The sequence below is a fragment of the Aptenodytes forsteri genome, unplaced genomic scaffold (assembly GCF_000699145.1).
Source record: "Aptenodytes forsteri isolate BGI_AS27 unplaced genomic scaffold, ASM69914v1 Scaffold15, whole genome shotgun sequence".
Taxonomy (NCBI): Eukaryota; Metazoa; Chordata; class Aves; order Sphenisciformes; family Spheniscidae; genus Aptenodytes; species Aptenodytes forsteri.
Window position 1 is genome coordinate 19,493,918 of NW_008795129.1, and position 21,146 is coordinate 19,515,063.

The 21,146-nt window shown below is 39.5% G+C and overlaps 1 protein-coding gene across 1 annotated transcript in view; it reads right to left on the reverse strand.

The window, feature by feature from the left end:
- Nucleotides 1–21,146, reverse strand: part of SHTN1 (shootin 1) — a 49,413-nt gene that overhangs the window by 20,034 nt on the left and 8,233 nt on the right. Inside the window, exons 4-8 of the mRNA XM_009277905.2 lie at nt 17,882–17,979; nt 16,831–16,912; nt 14,610–14,704; nt 2,824–2,970; nt 1,368–1,521 (exon numbers count right to left, since the gene is read on the reverse strand). Of these exons, the coding sequence (XP_009276180.1) occupies nt 1,368–1,521; nt 2,824–2,970; nt 14,610–14,704; nt 16,831–16,912; nt 17,882–17,979 (576 nt within the window). The remainder of the gene's footprint in view (nt 1–1,367; nt 1,522–2,823; nt 2,971–14,609; nt 14,705–16,830; nt 16,913–17,881; nt 17,980–21,146) is intronic.

Consider the following 21,146-nt stretch of genomic DNA (forward strand, 5'->3'; position numbering starts at 1 on the left):
TTCCAAGGCAGCTGAGAAGAACTCATAAGCTGCGTAGGCATATTTTTAAGGCTGGGTAACGTAAGACTCTAACACAAAGCAGTTCTTCCAAGCAAGACTGCTAACAAGCTTAAAGATAATCCTGCTCTTGAGGATATGTTTCAGAAAAGCATGGCTATACGTGGAGTCTTAACTAAGGATAGGGACTTCGGCCTTCTCTGACGGGGGCTCAAATGCTTCTCTGACCAGGTACGATACTTAAAACTAGCACCTGCTTAGGCCTTGAGCTGAACAAGGACTGACAGCAAAGGCACATGCAAACACTTAACCAGCCATAGCCCCACATTCCCTATAGCGAGGCCACACACACCAGTGGCCCTTTTTAAAAGCAATTTTAAATAAAGAGCATTAGGTCAGAAGTTTCCTCATTCAATAGACAGGATGCTGCAGACAAGCCAGGCACCATCCTGATAGCAATAACTGTATGAACATCTGCGCTGCAACAGCTGTTCCCTCCTAAATACTCTGTGAATCTTTTCTGCCTGTATTCTTTGGGTGTTAGTTTAAATCTTAGACACAGACACACACAGTAGCTAGCAAGACTGTTTCTTTCCTTTCAGTCACTCAACACGGAACAAAATATTTGACTACAGGTAAGAGATTTAGATGTATAATTCTCATGGATATGAGCCATAAAAGCCCACTGAATTTGTTTGGCTAATTCCCTTTGTAGGTCTCTGAAGACAGTACTCACCTGTTAAATATGTGGGTTTTTTAGAAAACAAAAACGAAACACACACACCCCCAGACCCTCTCACATCAGCAGAAATTGTTTTCTCACATGTCAATATGAAGGGCTAAATTATGTCTTTATTTTCACTAGTGTCTTCTATTGCAAGACTATTAAATGGTTGGGTAGCTTGATAATTATGGGACGTTTTTGTACAATTCATACAATGTAGACTCCACAGTCTGATAAATCACTGTGCATCTTTGCAAAAAAAAGAAAGCGCAGTTATCCCATTTAATTTATTTTTAAAACTAGGTAAGAGGATACATTTTGACTGAATACGAAGGATTGTCTTTCACAGAGAAACCCATTCACATGTATATATCCACCTGTAAGACTCAGGGCAATCTAACAACAGTATTTTTACACCTTACAGAAGTTTTACAAGGTTATTCTTTCACACACATTCTGGACATGACTGTTCTGTGGTTGAAGGGAGTTGCCGTACTTTGTCTTGTGAAGCACAGGTCTGGATCTCAGCTACACAAAAGCTGTTGCTTCTGGGGTCTCAAACGTAACATGTATAATTCTATTAGATGTGCACCACTCCCAGCCACCCAACTGTACCTCTAAAATGAGAGCTATTACATGATTTTACCTGAATGCTTTAGGTCTCTAGCTTTTTCTTCTGAGTTCTGACACTTAAGCTCTAGTTCCTTTTTATCTTCTTCCAAAAGTTCTAGTTGCTGTTTAAGACGACTAATCTCCTTATGCAGTGCTTGATTCTCTAGCTGCTCTTCCAATTCTTTGATCTGCAGTTGGCAAACAATAGCATTCATTACAATAATAGGTATCTTCTGCCCTTCCTTTTGATAAATAACCCATTAGGCACAGTTATTCCTGAAAACGTGATGTTATAGTATAGGAGTGAACTACAAGTCCCAGAAAGAGGACAATTTTTGAATAAGAGCTGGACAGATTTTTCTGAGATGTCAGAATTTTCTATTATGATCCTAACATGTTTTATCTCTTCTTTAGAATATGTCTTTAGCTCCAAAGTACTTAAGCTATAAGATGTTCCCTTTTTCTTTTTATAGAGTTTTTATCACATAATTAGAATTTAATTTCAGAACATTTCTTCATTTGAAGCACAAGAACATTGACATTTTTGTTCTTTTACTGACTGCTTCCACTGACAGGTTGATTATTTAAACTCCATTGTCTCAACTCATGCAGATGCCAGTGGGTGAATTATGGAGCATCAGGTTTAGAGGCAGCACTCAGGTGCAGAGTAGCAATCACTTCCCAACCCCCTAAATATATAAATTTTGCTCTAGACTTCAAGGAGCCAAAGATGCAGAGGTTTTCTATGAACCGGCAATTATTCTTCCAAAGTATACTTTCAGAAGCATATGAGATTACATATAGTCTTCATATTGCTGCATTGATGAAAGCACAGGAACTCTCTACCTATTCCTAGCATTACTCTATTACCAGAGTTTTAAGAACTGGCCTCACAGCTAACAGAAAACTCGTTTTCAGGCTTTCAAGTGAAACAATGGTGATTTCTCCCAGTTAGAGATTGATTTAGTCCAGTTTAAAAGAATGTATTTGTTCAGATTCTATCACACCGCTTTGCAGCGTTCACCTAACATTTCCCTGCTCCAGTATGTCTGGCTCTTCCCCATGCATTTCTTTAGCAAGTGACCAGACTACTAATGTGAACTGCCTACCTCTCACCTCCTGGTCGTCTTAGCTTATCCCGCCCAAAATACCCTTTATATTACTCAACATCTAAAATATTCTCCTGTCATCTCTTCTTCATTTAATGGAACTTGACTTAATGCTTGTAATTGCACTTTACTGGCATCCAGAATAAAATACTTACCTAAATCAGAGCCTTCAGGCTGAAAAACCTTCAGGTTTTGTACTCGTGTCTTACCAGTGACCCAGAAGAAGGGAATCACAATCTTCTCTGAAGTTTAGTTTTTAGACTGTGAACTTATGGGGGACAAGATCTCAAATAATTCTGAACATAACAAATACATAACACTCCTTAAGTTCAGGAGGCTTTCAAAGACTTCGGCATGAGATGAAAAGTAATCCTGCTTTACCTTTTGTTGGTGTTGAAGCCTCTCTTCTTCTAATGTGTGGGTTAGCTTAGCATTGTCATCCAAAGCCTTCAAAAGCTGTTGATCAGGAGCAGAATTTTGCAGAAGCAACTGACTTTGCCTTTTCATCTTGTTTTGTTCAATAAACATCTGCCAAAACAAAATCCAACCTCAACAAAAACAATAGTTAAGCACAGCCTAATGCTATCCTGGGAAAAACGGCAATTGGAAAGAAAATGAAGAAATTAACATCATGTTACTATGGTAGGGATAGTGAGGAAGAAGGTGAGAAGGAAAGGGAAAGGAAGTTTGAGAGTAAAATTTACAAGAGCTAAGCTCACACTGAAAGGAACCAGGTGTTTGCCGAGAGAACCACCACTGCTACACCTCAATTACACACACGTTGGCAGCATTCAGATTTTAAACGCATCTCTGAATTTTGTTTCCTGGAAATGGGAACAATCTGATCCCCATTCTGGGAGCTCTGGAGAGATTAAAAGAACTCTAGGTGGAGGAAAAAATGTCTGTGAATTCACAGGCTACCTCCTCAAACACATCTGCAAGCCTTGGCGTAAAGCCCACTTATTTGAAGGTTACCTGGATATGTGAATGATGGAGAGCCTTTGGGAAATGAACTTCAGTCCATGTTTGTGTAATCAGTGTATGCACTTGCCCTGGGAAAAGGCATTTCAGGGCAATTTTAGCCTTTTAGTTCTGATCCTTGTGTTCTTTCCTCTTCCCCAGTTATATTTTTGATGTGGGGAATGGACACATTGGGGGGGGGGGGGGAAGGGGGAATCAAATAGTCTAGAGACGTGACACTGATAAAATATCACACATTTCTCCAGGCTTCACCTAAGAGGTGCGGAGGCTGTCAGCCCATGCAGTTTCCATAAGAGATCTGCTCCTTCCAGACTGTTTAGAACTCATAAAAAAAAAGATTGCTTCCTGCCAAAAAAAATTCCTAGTGAATTTATTCTGCTTCTTGACATCTCTTTCAGGTAGAGGATTGCCCCCCCAGGCAACAGGGGCTTCCACTCTTGACAAACTCAGCTGTGCCTATTCTTACAGCAGAAATAGGGTTTGGGTCATGCTGAGGTTTCAGATGAGTGTGCACAGGTCAGCAAAGCATGCCACTTATGGCAGGAGAACAGAGAACAACCTGAGCATGCAGACACTCCCTCAGACTGTAATAAAACTGTTGTATAGCACAGCAAAAGCAGTAAGATATTTTAAGAATAAAGTATTAGAAATACAAAAGTTCCATGAGATCTTTTCAGGTTCCCATACTATTCATTCACAAATCAAAATTACATATGGTTTCTTCCCGTCCGGTGCTACTGCAATGCTATGTGATTTTTTTTTTTTTTTAATACAATTGGATTTTGAAGAAATATCAGCTGATGCAGATTCGTGGCAAGCATTCCACCCAATGCTTTGCCTGGACACTTCAACTGAGGCTTCTTAGCAAGCAACTCTCTCTCCAGCTGTACATACAGACCGAGAAGCCTGCTGACCGTGCTGAACTTTTAACTCACAATGCAGTCTGCTTGACCCTGCATGCCAAGAAGAGTCAATTGATGTGGCCTTAATGCTAATAAAACCTACAATGAACACTTCATTGGGCAAAGCTGTGCCATGGGGCTAGGTAATAAAGGACTGGAAGTATTTGATGAAGAGGAAACGATGAATACAGACTCTAGTACTATACTTTGTTATAAAACAAACAAAAACAAATTTACGACAATACACAGGCCGCTGTGGCATGGTGCAAATGTGCACTGGACATCAGCTCCCTGTCCCAAAATTCTGCCAGTCAAATCAATTATGCTTGCATTATCTTACCCTAGTAGGGCTGTGGCAAAAACAATTCAAAGGCAAGAGAAGTCCAGAATCAAAGCTACCCACCCCAACCTGTGAAGGTTTGTCTTTGTATCACAACTCATCTATTTGATTAACATTTTATCTTCCTAAAAGAAACAGCATCTTTGAAACATCATACTTTAGAAAGTCCTCTAAATCACTGCTAAAGAATTCAATACTGTCTCAAAGCCTCCTGCTTCCCTGTTAAGTCAGTCAAAAGTTATTTAACCCTGACAGAAAAAACATCTCTCTAGAAGCCACCTTTAGCAAACTTCATAGTTTACCTACTGTGAACTTTCAAAGCAAAGTGAAAACTTTCCAAATTTTTCTGGAATCTGAAAAATAGTTTGAGGTGATCATTCCAGATTTTTGTTCCCTGAGTTTCTGCCACTAAAACCAACAGAACAGAGTTGTTCCAGCCTGAGGGAGCAGAAAGCTGCCGAAACAAGAAGAAATCAAGTAGAGGAACTTGACTTCTTCAACTTGAGCAGATACTTCACCAAATGCAGAAAATTCATATTAACTTTGTTTCATGCTCCTCTGCAACAAAATGAAAAAAATCCTCTTGAAGAACTGGGTGAAAACCTTTTCATTCAGAAGTTTTCACATGAAGTCCTGCATTTTCAATTAGCTTTATAAATTGCTTTCACGACATTGCAAATACGTTCCTGCTTACAATATATGTCAAAGTGTCTTCTCCACCACAAAAAACTTTGTTGCTTATAACTTAATGCTGCAATCAGATACGTGGGAATCAATTTCTCATGGGTAGTCCCGTGCATTTCAGAAGTTACTTACACACATGTCCTTGAAGTACCAGCATATTCCAAATGGAAGAGACAAACTCGACAATGATGGTTGTGGCAGATAAAGCAGAAAGAGGGCTGGTGATGAACTGATTGCAAGTTTTTGAGAGGTTGCTCTGTGTGTTTGACATGGGACAAAAAAAGACCCTTAGAAATTAATTCTTATTTAAAATTAAAACAATCACTCACTGCGTCGGCAGGGCAGAAACCTGACTGCCTGCACAACCCTGAATATTAATTAAAGTGACTGCTGAAAGGGCAAAACAGCTACTAACAGGATTATTTGGACTAGGTGGAATTTAACCAATTGATGTATTAATTCCGACTTTGCCACCTGCTAGACAATTATCTGCAGAGTATCCCAATCAATGCTAGAAACGTAAGTCTATGCTGGAGGAATCTACTGAAACCATGACTGCAACTAAAGGCAGATTACAAAGGACAATAGTTTGCTTACATCTACCATTTTCATTTACAAAATCTCCAAGTGCTGTACAAACCAGCTACCTGTATCTCCCTTGTGAATTTACAAACAGAAGCTCTGAAGTGCAGGAAATCTGGGACTTGGCCACTTTCCATCAGCAGAGTTTGCACAAGAATCGGGGAGGGGGAAAGAGAAGGGGGTCAAATCCTGAAAATAATAGAATTTTTTCCCTTGACCTTAATGGGGCCACACCTCATTCTCAGACCCCTGCTCTAACCATTACTCTACAGAGCATTTGCTGCAGCTGTTTTGTTTACACCAGAGCTGCAAAAGGAATTCCTCCTCATTAAGAAAGCAACTGTTAGCATCAAGTCCCTGGGAACTTCGATCCTTGTTCAAGTAGCGTTCAGGGTACAACTGGATGCTTTCCAACTAACTCCTCTCCCAGGAGCAAAATGAGGCCAAAGGAAATGCTTTAATATCCATACGTTGCTACATTTCCATCTATACATCATTTGGGTACTCACTACATGGATTAACTTTTTTGTCTTAGCTACAGTTTGAAGGGAAAAGAACGTTCCAATACAGCAGCACTGTTATAATAAGGTAATCAATGGTTGCATAAAGTAAAATAAAAATCAGCGGCAAATGCTACCCACTACAAATAGAATAACAAAAGGTACGTAGCAAGGCGGAGTCAAACTTCAGAAGTCTCAAACAGAAAAGAGAAGAAGATCAGTCAACTGAGCAGTTGGCCCTGACTTCAATCCTTGGCAGCTCTGCTCCATCCCCTCCGCATCTTAGTGAGAAATCAGTAAGTCGTCCTTATGGAGTGGTAACCCGCTCATTTTCATTTGTCATAGTTTACAGGAGCTGATGTCTTTTGCATTATGTGTACCCTGAAGCCTTTAGTCTTGTGTTCAGACCCGAAGTAAGTCCCAACAGAGGTAGGGTCAAGGTACTATCTCCCCAAAACAACAGGCTGTTTGAAGGATTTTATGTGATGGGGGGGACAGAGTGATCTTGTCTGATTATGGCTTGACAGGGTACTAAGTGGCTCTAAATTCAGGAGGTACTTAGTTTAAAATATAAATTCAGGTGTGGGTTTTAGTTCAATGTCTAATCAGGAAAAAAAAAAATACACCCTAACTTTGCAAATGCTTAACTGTACTGTATTATCACAGAATCATAGAACAGTTTGGGTTGGAAGGGACCTTTAAAGGTCATCTAGTCCAACCCCCCTGCCGTGGGCAGGCAAGGACACCTGGGCTTGTGAGCTTCACTGCATATAAATATTACAACAGGAAACAATGGCTAGTGGGGTTTTTTGATAGAAGAGTTGAGAAACAGATGTACCTTATTAAAACACATTAAGAAACACACCCATAGTTTGGACATTGGCCTAGAAATGCTCTCTCGACTCTCAGGCTCGATGCTGCACATCAAGCAATGATATGAGCCTCATATGAGTTACAGATCCCTTGTGGTTTAGTGGGTTCATAGGTGTCTGAAGTGCTACTCAGGAAAAAAGCTAGAGCAAATAAATGGGTTCTGCAGTTAGGACACAATCCAGAAAACTTACTTCAACACACACTTAATTTTAAGTGCACGTGGCATTACTCTGATCTGAAAATTTTGTATCCGATGCTTATATTCTTCCCTGCCTGGGAACTGCTTCTATGGAAAGTAACCATCACGTGATGTCAGACAGAGAGAGATTACCCAAATGACTAATATCAAGGGCATGGAGGGCACAGGACAAGACTCTCTTTAACAAAAAAAACCAAAACCCCAACGTGAAGTATGGAAAACCAGAGCGATGCATTTCTGGCAATGTGCTGTGACCTTCACAGACTTCCTCCTTCAGAGGAGCCAAAGACTAACCTAGCTGGATTTTCAAACTGCCACAGAAAACTGAGCAACATGATCATGAAAAAGGACATATGCATAGTTAATGGTAGCCAACAGTCACTCCTCTCTCTCTCTCTAGATGATTCATAGTATTTTATGGTTAATAGTTTTGTTAAGACCCGCATCAATTTTAGACTAATAAAGATACAATACAGTTGCTTTAGTTATTTGGCTAACTGCCAGACAACTTCTGAAGGGACTATTTCTAAAGAGCTACAAGATGTAGCATTAGTAAATTTTGTGGCTCAAAAGAAGAGGTCTAATTTACTCAGAATGGGGGAACTGGAGTAGATGAGTTAACCCTATTTCTTGTCCATCATTTGCTTCTCACCACAGAGGTGCTCGGAGCATGTATTTTGAGTGTGAGAAAACTGAATCCCCATCAGCATTGTGACTTCTTTAAAAACACAGTATTATTTATTTTACCAGCCTGTTCTGTACAAAAGGGTTTGTCAAACTACAGCATTCATTCTTCACTTATGAGGCATAACTGCCCAAGGCCCAAACTAAAGGGGAAAAAAAAAAAAAATCTCTATTGTTACTTATTTCTTCATTTCCTGCAGTTAACGGTTTTCTTTTTGCCATGGTAGAAGTATGGCATATACTTATACATTCTGTAATGCTTAGTCTTGCAGCATTTAGACACCATCTAATGCATTCAGAAATAGATCATATACCACATGAAAAAGGAGGAAACCTCTTCACTTTTTTTCACAATAGATTAATTGCCTGAACAAAAAAGAGAAGGGGGGGACAGGGACAGAAAGAGACCAAAGAGATAGTTTCCTAGAGCATACATCTGTTATCGTTTCACAAGCCTGTTCTTGGGAAAAAGCTTGATGAAACATATTAGTGTTACATCATGCTTCAAAAGTGGTAACATTCAAGCACTAACCACTTATCATGTCTCTTTAATTATTATTTCCAGTTCAGTCAGCTGGACTGCAAATTAATTCTCTTCAGATACCAGTTGCTGTTGAACTATCCTTGGTAATGCACAGAGTGTGGTACTCGCAAGCACAGAGCTGCCCCATGAGCACTGGTTTTGCAGTATCCACTCACAGATGTAGCACGTTAATGCAAAAGTCCTCACAAATTAACCCAAAAGGTCACAAATGCATCTGAGGAAGAGTTCTTTGGGAGCCCATGTCATCGAGATAACCAAATCCATTGCACTCAACCTCATGAGTAGTGCAGACATCTGTTAAGAATGACAATAATTTTTCCTAAGTCTTATAAATGACACCCACCTTTTATCTTTCAATAAGGGAAGATTCAGTCCCAGATTAAGTAATGTCAGCTGTGCACTTGCCCAGGTATGGGATGCAGGCATTTTGAGGTAAACAAGTTAAATGCAAACATGTTGTGTAATAGTTACTTGGAAACACAGACACAGGTACAGTACGCTGTTTTAATGCATCCATAAGTATTGAGAATTAGAGGGAAAGTCAAGGAAAAGACGAATGATGCACATTACAGATTCATTTTAATTTTTAATCCATCTGGATCACAGTTCCTTTGAACGCAGCCTTTCAACCTCTCAAACCACAAACTATTTTACAGAAAACCATAAACACTTGGGAAACCCTTCATTTTTTTCCAGTTGTGTGTTTTGAGAAAAAGCCTACGCTAGCCTCAAAAGTGAGAGGAACTCCAACAAACCTGCTCAGCAGTTTGACACTTCATTTCTATTTATCCAAGATACAGAGGACAGAAAACAACAGCTCAATGCTGATTTTGAGAGCACACTGCCTCTTCTCTGGGAGGTTTCCAGAGTAACTTTAGGTGCAGGGGTTGTCTCCATGCCAGCACACATGACAGTAATAAACTGTTCACTTTACAAAATATTGTTGCAAGGCAGGATGTATGCTTAATAAACGATTTATGCCAGATTATTTTGTTAAACTCCTGGGATTTTTACATCGCTAAGACTTTCAATTTACTTCTCTCACTGTGTTCCTCCCCTTTTGGCTTGCTTTGGCTGTATGTATTGTATTTTGCTCATCTTTGTGGAAGAGTGCTTTTCAGGGCTAGCCTCTATATTATTGCGATGGCCTTCAAGATACTCTCTGCCTTCCTTTGTTTTCTTATAAACTGCTCCACAAAGAGCTGAGAGATCTTAGTGTCTCTTAAAACATGACACTAGAATTCTGGTTAAGCTTGCCAAGATTCCTGTGTTAACAACCCTGTTTTATTCAGGTAGGTACAGATTTTTCCATGCCCCCGCCCCTTACACACTCTATTTATTTAGCTCTTTTATGCAGATTCCTGTACCTTTCACAATGGATTGTGACTCACTTCAAACCCTCTTTCTTTTTCCTTCCCCCTCTCCACACCACGGCTGACAATATTTACTCAGTTTCTTTAGAACCTCTAAAGAGCATGAATTCTAATGTTTGAAGATGGATCATTTTTGATTAATTAAATATATATTATGGTGGTGCCAGCAGCATGACTATAATTAAAGCTGTATTGGATTTCTTTTTTTTAATCAAAAGCTCTGATTTTCAAGTGTTCACTCACTCCTATATACGCTTGCTCCCTCCCTCTCTCACTCCTTGTCTTTCCTCTCCCCCCCATCCATGTTCGCTTCTGCACACACACTCACTCACCCATTATCTCTCACACCTGCACTCCCAATTGCTCACATTATGTGGCAAATCCTCCTCGCTTGTCAGAAGGGCAGGACGCAAAGGGCATCCCTTCGAAAAGCAGCCCGTGCCAGTCGCTCATCTGGTCTCCTTCCATAGCAGCCGCAATGCAACCACAGGAGGGCAAAGCTAAAAGATGAAGCCATGCTATGGAGAAAGGTGTTCATCTGAATACATGGGCCAACTCCCCCTGTCAAGGCAAGCTTCAGATACCTCAGCCCCCTAGAAAGACAACATGCCCACCACAAAACAAGCCCCTCCATAGGCAGTAAGTTCATATTTCAGTGAGCTAAAAGACACATCTAGGCTGTTTGAGATGTCACCAACAGTAATACAAAACACTAAGATGTGCCATTCTAAAGTCTACACCGTGGTGCTGCGGTGACACCCCGTTACTCTGAGCCTATTGCCTTTCTCAAAGCGCACCAAACAAGTCAAGCACAAAGCACTGAACACACGGTGTTGCCCTTTACTCAAACATATTCCTTCTCTCAACACTGCACAGCTTATCACAACCAACTGTTGTGGCTTCTGCAAAACTCAAGCAAAAATTCAGCAAGATTTTTGTTTTCTCAAGAAACATTTCATAGGGACAGAGAAAACATGTGGCTGATGAAAGAAACAGAAAGCAGAAAATCCCTGCACATCCTTAGCGTAATCCAAACAGCTCCTGTAAGCACATCCTAGAAACCTCAGCTCTCAAAACACAGCTGCAACCCTGTGACATGATTCATGCGAGAGGACGCTCATACAACCTCACCCGAGCATAAAGCTTTGCTGTTGTGGATGCAGTTGTGAGCCAGAGCCTGTGTCTCTAACATCTCAGGTCACTCAAGGGACACCATCAGTGTGAAACCAGGCCAATGGTAACAGATTTTTAACAGTAATTTGAAATGCTACTAGTTCTCCAAACACAAATGAGCAACGTCTTTGTCGTCCCATGCTCCTGTGTTTTAAAAAACTTTCCAAAAATCCTTCTGAATAGGATGGTACAAAAGGAAGAGAAGTAGGTACACAAAGGAAAGACTAACACAGGCCTGAAGCTCACTGTTGTAATGACTCCATTTTGGACTGGAGAACTTAATGGAATGAAAAGCCTCAACTGAAGAGCTACGTTGTCAATCTGCAACAACAGGGGCCCATATTTTCGGAAGAGACAACAGCTAAATAATGACAAAAAACAAGCAAGAAGTGCTTGTTTGCAAATAATCAGCATTTCTTTGGCACAGTACTTAACAGCTTGCCCGTCAGTTTGTTATTCAAATAGAAAAAGTACTTTAAATATCCTCTTTCAAAATGTATAGCTATCTGAATATTACAGTTATGAATCTAAACAAAAGCAACATTCTGGGCCCAGAGTATCAGATAATACTCTTTTATGATCTGAAAACCAGCTTAACTACGCGTTTATAAATTACTCATTTCTGAGAGATGCAAGACCTTTACGTAAAATCTTGTTATCAGTTAATGAACAGAAGCACATACTTGTTCTGTACTTCAGAAGATAAAGCAAAGCAACAGTATGAGATGCAAGACAAATCCTGTAATAATGCATGCTAAATGAACATGCTTAACATTCTTAGAAATTTGTTTTCTGAAAAAACAGTTCTGCAGATATTACAGTCAACAAACACCGCTAATAAAACAATAATGCCTGCACCGTCTCAGGAGGTTAAAAAAAAAGAAGTGCATTATAAATATAGTTATCATAAAAGTATGGGTAATGAACAAATCCAGGTTTCCTAAAATTTAAAAATAGTTGCAAGAAGGTAACATTTTATAGCACGTACTGGTAATAGTCTTGAAAAAACCCAAATGAATACTTAATAAACATAAGCAATATTTCGTTTAACAATTTTTGGTCACTAATAAATGCCTCTATCTTTAATAAATTTGAATGGAATTTGCAGACCTCATTTTTATTTCTGAAACACCACAGTGAGCCTTTGATCAAAATGCAAATGGCCCAATGGCACTGAAGCCATGGCAAAGGAAGGTGTCCAGTTCTGCTCAGCAGAGGAATTTGGGCTCCATCCCACAAAGCTCTGTAAAAGTGGCGTTTGGAGGAGGCTGCATGTGCAGTCTCTTTGATTTCAGAAATCACTCCTCTTGAGTGATTTCTCTCCCACATCTCTTGACTCTAACAGCATCCTGAAAAGTCCATCTCTATACTTAAAATTTGGGAGTTAACAGGACATTTTAATAATCAGTAAATAATTTTCATTTCTGTCATTTCTTATTCCTTTGGGGGGGAAATGTGTCAGCTGCTTTAGCTTCGCCTGAAGTACAGTTACATTTTTCAACATGTGGCAGAGATACTGACAATAGGCAGGAGACTGCAGGTATGTGTATATATACAAGCTATATACTTTTAAATTTACTTCAATTACAAGTTGACTCATCGAATGATTAAAGCTTCAGTAGTGGAACTGATAAGCAGTAGTTTATCTAAAGCTAGGTTACACCATATACCTGTATGAATGAAAGAGAATCTGCCAAAGCTTAATACACTTGAATTTGCAAATACCTTTCTCCTTTAGGGTGAGCACCCAGCCCTGTTACCTAAATGCATATTTTGCTATTAAGAGAAAGAGAAATTGATCTGTACCTAGAAGTTATTAGGTTTCTGCTGAGTTAGCTCCTTCAGTGGGTTTCCCAAAGGGTCAACGGGGTGACCTTGCAAAGGAAAACAGGAAAGAGTGGCAAAAGGTGGAATGAGGAGAAAGAGAACCGGTACCCCTGGGCCAGGTGCCCTGAAGTCCTCCAACCTTTGTACGTGGCACAGAGAGAGAGAGAGTTCTCAGGCACGAGGGATTGAGTGCAAGCAACACCTGGGTCTACTTCCTCACCCCTAGCTTCCAGATTTTCCAATTTGTTTACAGTTTATCTCAAAACCCCCCAAAATTGTTTCATTTAAAATGTTGCTATATGATTCTATTCGTATCTAAAACACTCAAATACCCAGCAAAAAAACCACAAGATTAACAGAACACAGTAAACATATTCACTGTTTTCTATACGGGTTCAAAATGTATGTATGTCCTTGCTTACAATCACTGACTGAATGCAGTTAGATGCACAAATACTTTTTTTTTGTGAGAAACAGCAGCAGCAAAGACAAAAAGCAAAAGAGCTCTCTGTTCAGACAAAGCTGATTTCCTGAAGGCTAAATATCTGCTTGCTGGCAGCCATGGTTTCAAAATCTAAAATCCACTTCATATCAGACGTCTCCCTTATTTACAATATTTCAATACCGATGACTCATGTAATTTTGATATATATAGGTTTTCTTTAAACCTGACCTCCCTGAAAAATTATTACTTAGGAAGTCCAACTTTTATTAAAGGCAATATTGAGGCGTGGCTTGGGGTAGAAAAGCTTGAAAATATAACCCAAGTGCAGAGCTCTCAAATCCAGAGTGCAAACAGAAAAAGCACACGAGAGAAAAACCAAAACAAAAATAAACTCATGATTTTATAGGGCTTTAGTCTATCAACAGAATTAAAGAGTTTGTCAGCATTTTCTAAGGCAAACATTGCTAGTCACAAGCCATCAGAGAAATGACCAGCCACTCCATAATGCTAGCCAGTAACTCCTTTTCCTCTTTGGGAGTTTATACCTTTTCTAGAAAATGGGAACAACTTTTTTCAGCTTGAACGCTCCCTGCAGTACGTTATTCAAAAGGCATATGTTAAATACCAGCCAAACTTGCACAAACTTCAACTAAGATTGTATTTTGCAACGCTTTTTTTGTGAGTTCACATATTTTTCAGGAAAAACACAGTGCTTCAAATTGTATCACCACAAAGGCAGCTAATCCTTCCCAGATCCAACTACTACATATACCACACTGAAATGTTGTGGCTGACTAAGCCCATTATAAATTTAAAGCCTCGCTTTAAAAGGGGAGAGAGGTAAGACTGCATGGATAATTCTGAAGTGCTTTATAAAGGCTGTTGAAATAGTAAACCCATTTTACGGATGAAGTACAGATGTTAGCTAAGTAGTATGCCGACATTCAAAGACATCTTTTGTACAAGAGCTGGGAATTGAAATCAAGTCATCTAAGCTGGTAGGTTTTTGCCCAGTTGCACTGTCTTCATTTTACAAGATCCCTTTTTCTTGATTACTCACCTCTTGTGCAAACGACTCTGCTTTCTTCCGTAGGTTCTTTTCCAGTTCAAAGTTTACATGAAGCTCTTCATATTCCTCTACTGCCAGCACAGACACTGTTTATAAGAATAAAACAAGATCAGAAGTAAAAGTGGGATGGATCAAAATAAGAAGAAAGTACTGATAGATTTACCCAGATAAGCTGTTATTCCCCAGTAGCATGAATCCTTGAATGAAGGTGTAACCTAGTTTTACATTCCATATACAGTCCGCTTTGCAATATTTTCCCTGTTTGCTCTAAACCTCACTATATATATGCACAATTACTGATCTTCTGAATAGCATAATACTCCTCCAGCCCTCCTCCAAAATCTCCAGTAACAGGCATCATGTAGCACAGATCGTATTTTGCCTCTTTGGGTGTAAGCAACCAAATCCTCAAGAGAATCTTGCTGAATCTATCAAAGATTACTATGTCATTTTGGAGGCATCTGTATTTGCCTACCTGGTTTGAGTGAGGCTTGATGTGTCCCTTTACAACAGAGGTTTAAAGGAGCCTCAAGAAGAAAACGGTGCAATTTTGTGTTGCCTGTATTTAAACTGTGCTCACAAAAGCGAGACTTGTATGGGTGGCTAAAGCGAACCATGGGGCATGCCTCCCCAAACCATTCTGAACAGGCCTCAATCCAGGACAGTAAGCATCATTTGTAAGTACTCAAGTATCATTTATTCTTAGTATGTCTCAGTGACCGCTTGCATTCTCTTGATAAGCTTTAGCTCTTACTGGCTGAAGACTAGTTTGCAGGGTGATGACATTAGATTTCTAACACAGTTGTACACAAGTTCCTTGCTTTTTTGGAGACAAGCATAACAGTTTTTAAAGCTACGTACAGTAAGTGGTACTTTAGACAGCGGGATGCACATCCCAGTCCACCTGGCTCTCAAAATGATGTTAACTTTAAAAAAAAAAAAAACAAACCCACAACACAAAAAAGCCCACAAAAAAACCAACAAACACCACACACACTTCGAAAGATTCAACAACTCTGACTGAAATGTATTGATTACATAGCTCCAAGACAGTGCCACATAGACACAGAATATAGTAGGTACTGAATAGATACTTTGGTAGCTCATTTCAAGCATACAAAAAAATCTTGCTTTATGTTGTCTGTGCATTAGGACCTAGCCTGGTATAACGCCTCCTTCCTGGAAAAGAGGCAAACGTGAAACAAGGGGTTGTTCTTTTGATCATGCTTAGAAAAAAAGAGAACATTTCAGAAACTTTTCATCTGCCACACTATCCCATCAAAAGCTTCTTCAAGCTGATCTGTCTAATCAACCTATCTGAAGTTTGGTGTTTTAAGAGTCTTCAAGTACTGCCTGTCTTAGGCTTAAGCAATGCAGACACATGGAAGAGGTAAGAGACAAACACGTGGTGGAAGCTTACAGGATATGCCCTACTGTATCTTGGCCAGACCCATTGTCTTCCACTTCGGGAAAATGTGAAACAGCCAACAAGACTTTTAACCAAACAATTTTTAATTTTACAAGGCTAAATAAGCAACAAGAGAAAAGGGCACAGTAATCCAAGGCACTAAAATCCTTCCCCTCCCCTCTAAACTTCTTTTGGGTCAATTATTTCTGATGTGGAAGCACTCACCTTCATTAAGCAAAAGCTTTCCTTTTCTGAGCCGTAGCTCTTTTTAGACTTTCCCTGCCCTGGTTTTACTTCTTATCTCTTTCCAGTAAAGGAAAGTCCCTGCTTTCCTTCCATAACTTGGAAATCCTATTTACCTCATTCCCAGCACTCTTGCCTTTTCCTCATCACCCTTTGAACATAAAACAAGTTGCTCCCAAGTCTTTAGATATTCAAAATTATTAGCTGTGTCCCAACTAAAAGGAAGGCTGATGTAATGATTTTGGAAAACAGGAGATCAGGGTTCAAACTCCATCTCTGTGAAGGACTGCCTTCCTGCCCTAGTTTGCCACTTGTGCCACAGAGCAAAAAGTTTTCCTATTCTCACATTCAACCTGTTATTTACACTGTCACATTTTCGTGGAGTAGAGATAGTCTAGAATAGTCCATGTGTTTATGCAGTGACTGCAGCAATGAGGCCAAGTGTCAGATCTGGACCACAGTCACTGTTCTGTAACCTGTTCTTTGTACTACAACATAAAAGCTTTGAAGCTTCTGCAAAGGATTTGGCAAACTGTTAGACAACCTGCTGAGACCACACACCTCTGTTACATTTCTCCAACAGTTTCTGCTGCTTATTAACTTCTGTTGTCAAAACAGCCTTTTCTTCTTTCACTTTATTCACCTAGAAAAGTATAAAGAACAAATCAAAAATAAGAGTATTTTAGTTAGTGGCATAAGGCATATAGGAAGACATAATGCAAGCAATATTTTGTTTTCAGCAATTCTGTTTCTTAGGTTTGGCTTGATCTTAGGGTTTCCAGTGGGATGGAAAGCATTTTTACCCCAACTTACAGACCCCGTAACAAATGGCATTAGAAGGTTGTGAACTAATCCTTCACATGGGGCTCCCATGGCCCATTCGCATGGCACGTACGAGTCACAGCTGCAAATATAACATCTTTGGAACCTTTCAGGATGAGCACTTGGTTGAAAAGTTACTAGCTTGCCCTTGACTGTGCGTTTTAATATAGTCAGGCTGCTGTTTTGTTTTTTTTTTTCCTGGGCTCTGTTTATTGTCCAAGAGCTGTCAGCTGTGTCTTTCTGAATCCAAGTGTTGCATAGACAGGAAGAGCCACTAAGTCCTGATTTGCATCAGTACATGGCTTATCCAGTTTTCAAGCAGGAATGAAACTCTGCTGGCTCAAAAAGCCAATTTGCTGGTCTAATTACCATGACAGGGCACTGCCAATGGCTGAACTCAAGGATATGCTCAATGAAGTAGCACCAGTGATTAAACTGGACATTCTCCAAAAGTATTTCTTGCACATCCACAGGTTTAAGGAAATCCAAAAAAACCCTGCAGGCTGTGATGGGTGAGGGGCTGTCAGGAAGGGGAGATGAGAGTAATAATATGGGCATTAGAACAGATCATGAAAAGTCACGTGCCAGCAACAGCAGCAGACTGGACTCTGACGTAGAAGGCCCCTTCTAGGCATATGCCCTAAGTGCTCCATCATATGGGCAGGCTGGCAGGACTTGCGATTAGATAGTATTCAATTAACTTCACAACTGCACGTTTTTAGCAAAATCAGATACAAAAAGTACTGACTACACGCTAACGCGGTCTCGCCTTCCATGGTACAATACATACTTCTTCAATTACTTCTACAAGTTTGCACCTCAGGTTTTCCAGTTCAATGGTTAAGGTCTTCCTTTCCTCATGAACAGATATGATTTGATCTCGCAGCTCTACAGTTTGAGGAAGGAAATGAAAAATACATTTTATTCTTGGAAGAAAACAACAAAGGAAATGTCACAGCAATGCAAGTACAATCAAGTATGAAACACCTTAACTGCATACAAAGCATCAGTTGTATTCAAGGTACATCCTCAATAATTTAGGAACTTCGCGTAAGCGTCAAATAACAGATCTATAACTGGGCCACAGTTTCAGATTGACTCTATTGAGGTAAGCTGCCTTGTTCAGTGCTGCCGTCTTTATTTGCATTCTGAATGATTCATTTCCTGCTATAATGGGGCCAATCCTGCCACCACAGAGTATCCTCAGTCCTACTCAGGAGACCGTCACATCACAGAGTCTCTAGTATGGAGGTAGCAGAAAGCAATTTTTAACAGGCATCCTTTAAAACAAATTAATGCACTTCAATTCTTTTTGGATCATGAGTTCTTGTCACAAGGGAAATAAACAAAACAACAGGCAGTTAATACTTGGGAGGTTTTCACTGAAGAAATTGTCCTGAACAGCTGCCAATTTATAATCTTTGTAATATTATGTGAACAGAGTCAGAATATAACCTTTACTGATGGAAGAGCTAATGCTTGTAATTTTCCCCTCAGAATTTTTGTTCCTTAATTATCAAAATATGAAATAAATTAAATTCACAATGGAATAAAACATTTGATTATAATCACTTCTTAACAGGAGATCAGTTTGCATACATAATATATCAAGGTTTAGGTTAACATAACACCACAAAAATATAAATTTATTGATATATATTAGCTTTCAGTAAGTGCTCTCATTCCCCACCTGCTTCCAGTATTTCATAGCACTGCTGTTCATTGAATACCAGCCACGGGTTGAGAAAATTGTTGCTAATCAATTGCAGATGATGATGACATGCTGGATGTCATTCTGTTTGGTCTCACATCTTGAAAATGTTGATTCTACCCCAGCTCCCCCCTCCCAATTCAGGAGCCTCAGATTTATTTTCCTCCAAATTAAAAGGCACACACATTCGAAAGTAAATAAAAAGACCTGTTTTCCCAGAAGATTCTTGAACCAAATCGTCTGCTTTATGGATTTGTGTTTTCCAGTGAAATTGATGGGGAAAAAGGTCTCACTGAAATTCATGGTAACTGAATTAAGTCAGGTCTTGCAATACATATATCAACCTCATTATCCAGAGAAGAAAGCATATCCATATACCTAAACCTTTATAAACGTGTTCAAGAAACGTTTCTTTTCAGATACAGGGTGTGCACTAAACTGCTTGACCAACACAGTTAAGTTTTCAGTTCTTGTTATATCTGAAAGGACAGCTAAAAAGAAAAAGAAAACGAAAACCAAAAACCTATAAATGAATTTCAGGTACTGCTCTGAGACCACTCTACACTTCCATTAGGAACTACAGCTTTACTATCACCTTTCCTTAATGTATGACATACCTTCCTCTTCTTTTGCTATCTGAGAGACAAAATTTTATCCCTTTAATAAATGAGAGGGTGTTAATCAGAGAGCCTCAGACTGTACTACCTTATTTGTATATCCTTACAGAAAAGTGGTGAGAGGGAAGTAATCACTCCAAGAAACATCCAATATTTTGTTGAATGGTGAGAAGGCTAAAAGAATTCCAAGATCCCCAACAAAAAACGCAAATGTTTGGAATCATAAACACGCACAGAGGAGCAGATTTCACCTTGGGCAACACCACAAAGCATTAAGGGGAGTTTTGAAAACACCTCTTCCGTTGCATATGGTCTTTCACTTAGCAGGTAATCCAAGATGTAACTTCAGATTTTTCCCTGAAGACAAACACCATGCAGCTTGGCTTAGGCTAGGGATTATTCTACCTGATTATTCTCATTCTGCCTTTTGGTACATGTTGTCAGATCGCTCTGCTACCACACACAAATGCTTCTCTCCAGGCACAGGGATGGAATATCTTCTCCTATAGCAAATGGGATGCCAATGCTTTTAAAAATACTCAGCACTTGTAAAAATAAGGTCATTAACATTTAATAATAAGGCCAGAGAGAGGAGCAGAAGCCAGGAGTTCTAAATCCTTTACAACATGCCACATTTCGTTCTTTAATGAATTCTTCACCAAGACAGAAAGCATATGCATTAGAGCCTTTCTAAAACATTTCTCTAGTTTGACCCTGCTACCCTCCTAACCACGTTCTCCTCTGATCTGCAGCCAAAGTCTTTGCTCTATTTAAATATATCCTTGACATCTTTCTCCAATAAAAGACAGGAGGAACTCCAGAGTCTTATTTCCAATTCAGATGGGTTGCATGGTGTGGATCACATCGTTCTCTGCCTCTTTTCCTACATCTATAGGATGGAAAACTGCTTATTATAGAAGGGTACTATGACATCTTATTTCTTGGGTGGGATTTTTTTAAAGCATTTTTACAACACTCATTCTTTTTTCTCAGTGATACTTTGTACCACTTCGTTGAGGCTGCTGCATTCAAACAGAAAACAATTAACAAGGTCAGGCTGAAAGTTCGGGACAGCTATACTTAGACATCATTTGCTATTGTAACTTACCATCAGAAAAAAGTGAAAGCTTTTTTTTTTTAAAAAAGTGAACCACTTAATGTCTGTCTCTGTCACCAAATGCAGAATGTGGTCATTCCCCATTTTTGGAATGCATACAGAATCATGACGACTTCATCACAGAGTCAGATGAGAAAGGAAGGCAGATTCTGGATTACAGAAATACGAATTGCCTTTCAAAAAAGAACCAGAAATTTCTTAATAAAGCACAGATTTCTCTTATCAATGTATTTTCATGTTCCCAAGCTTTGCTGTTTTACCCTGTACAACAGTCCCTTTGGTTGTTTGGTAATAGCTCTAGAATGTGAATGACGTTTGTGCACACAAAGGTACATAATGGAAATAGAAATGGAGAGTCCTGTCTTACAAGCTTTGAAATACCGACATTGCAGTTGAAGCAATACCAAGGTGACCTTGTCCTTCTGCTTAACTTTTACTTTGTTAAGGATCAGAGGAAATATTTCTTTTACTGACTCAGTAATGTTGAACTCCCTTAGCTGTGCAGATCTCATTCTCCTATTGCATTGCAACTTACTTTGCAGGCTGTATATACACCTGTGGTGGGTTGACCCTGGCTGGATGCCAGGTGCCCACCAAGCCGCTCTGTCAC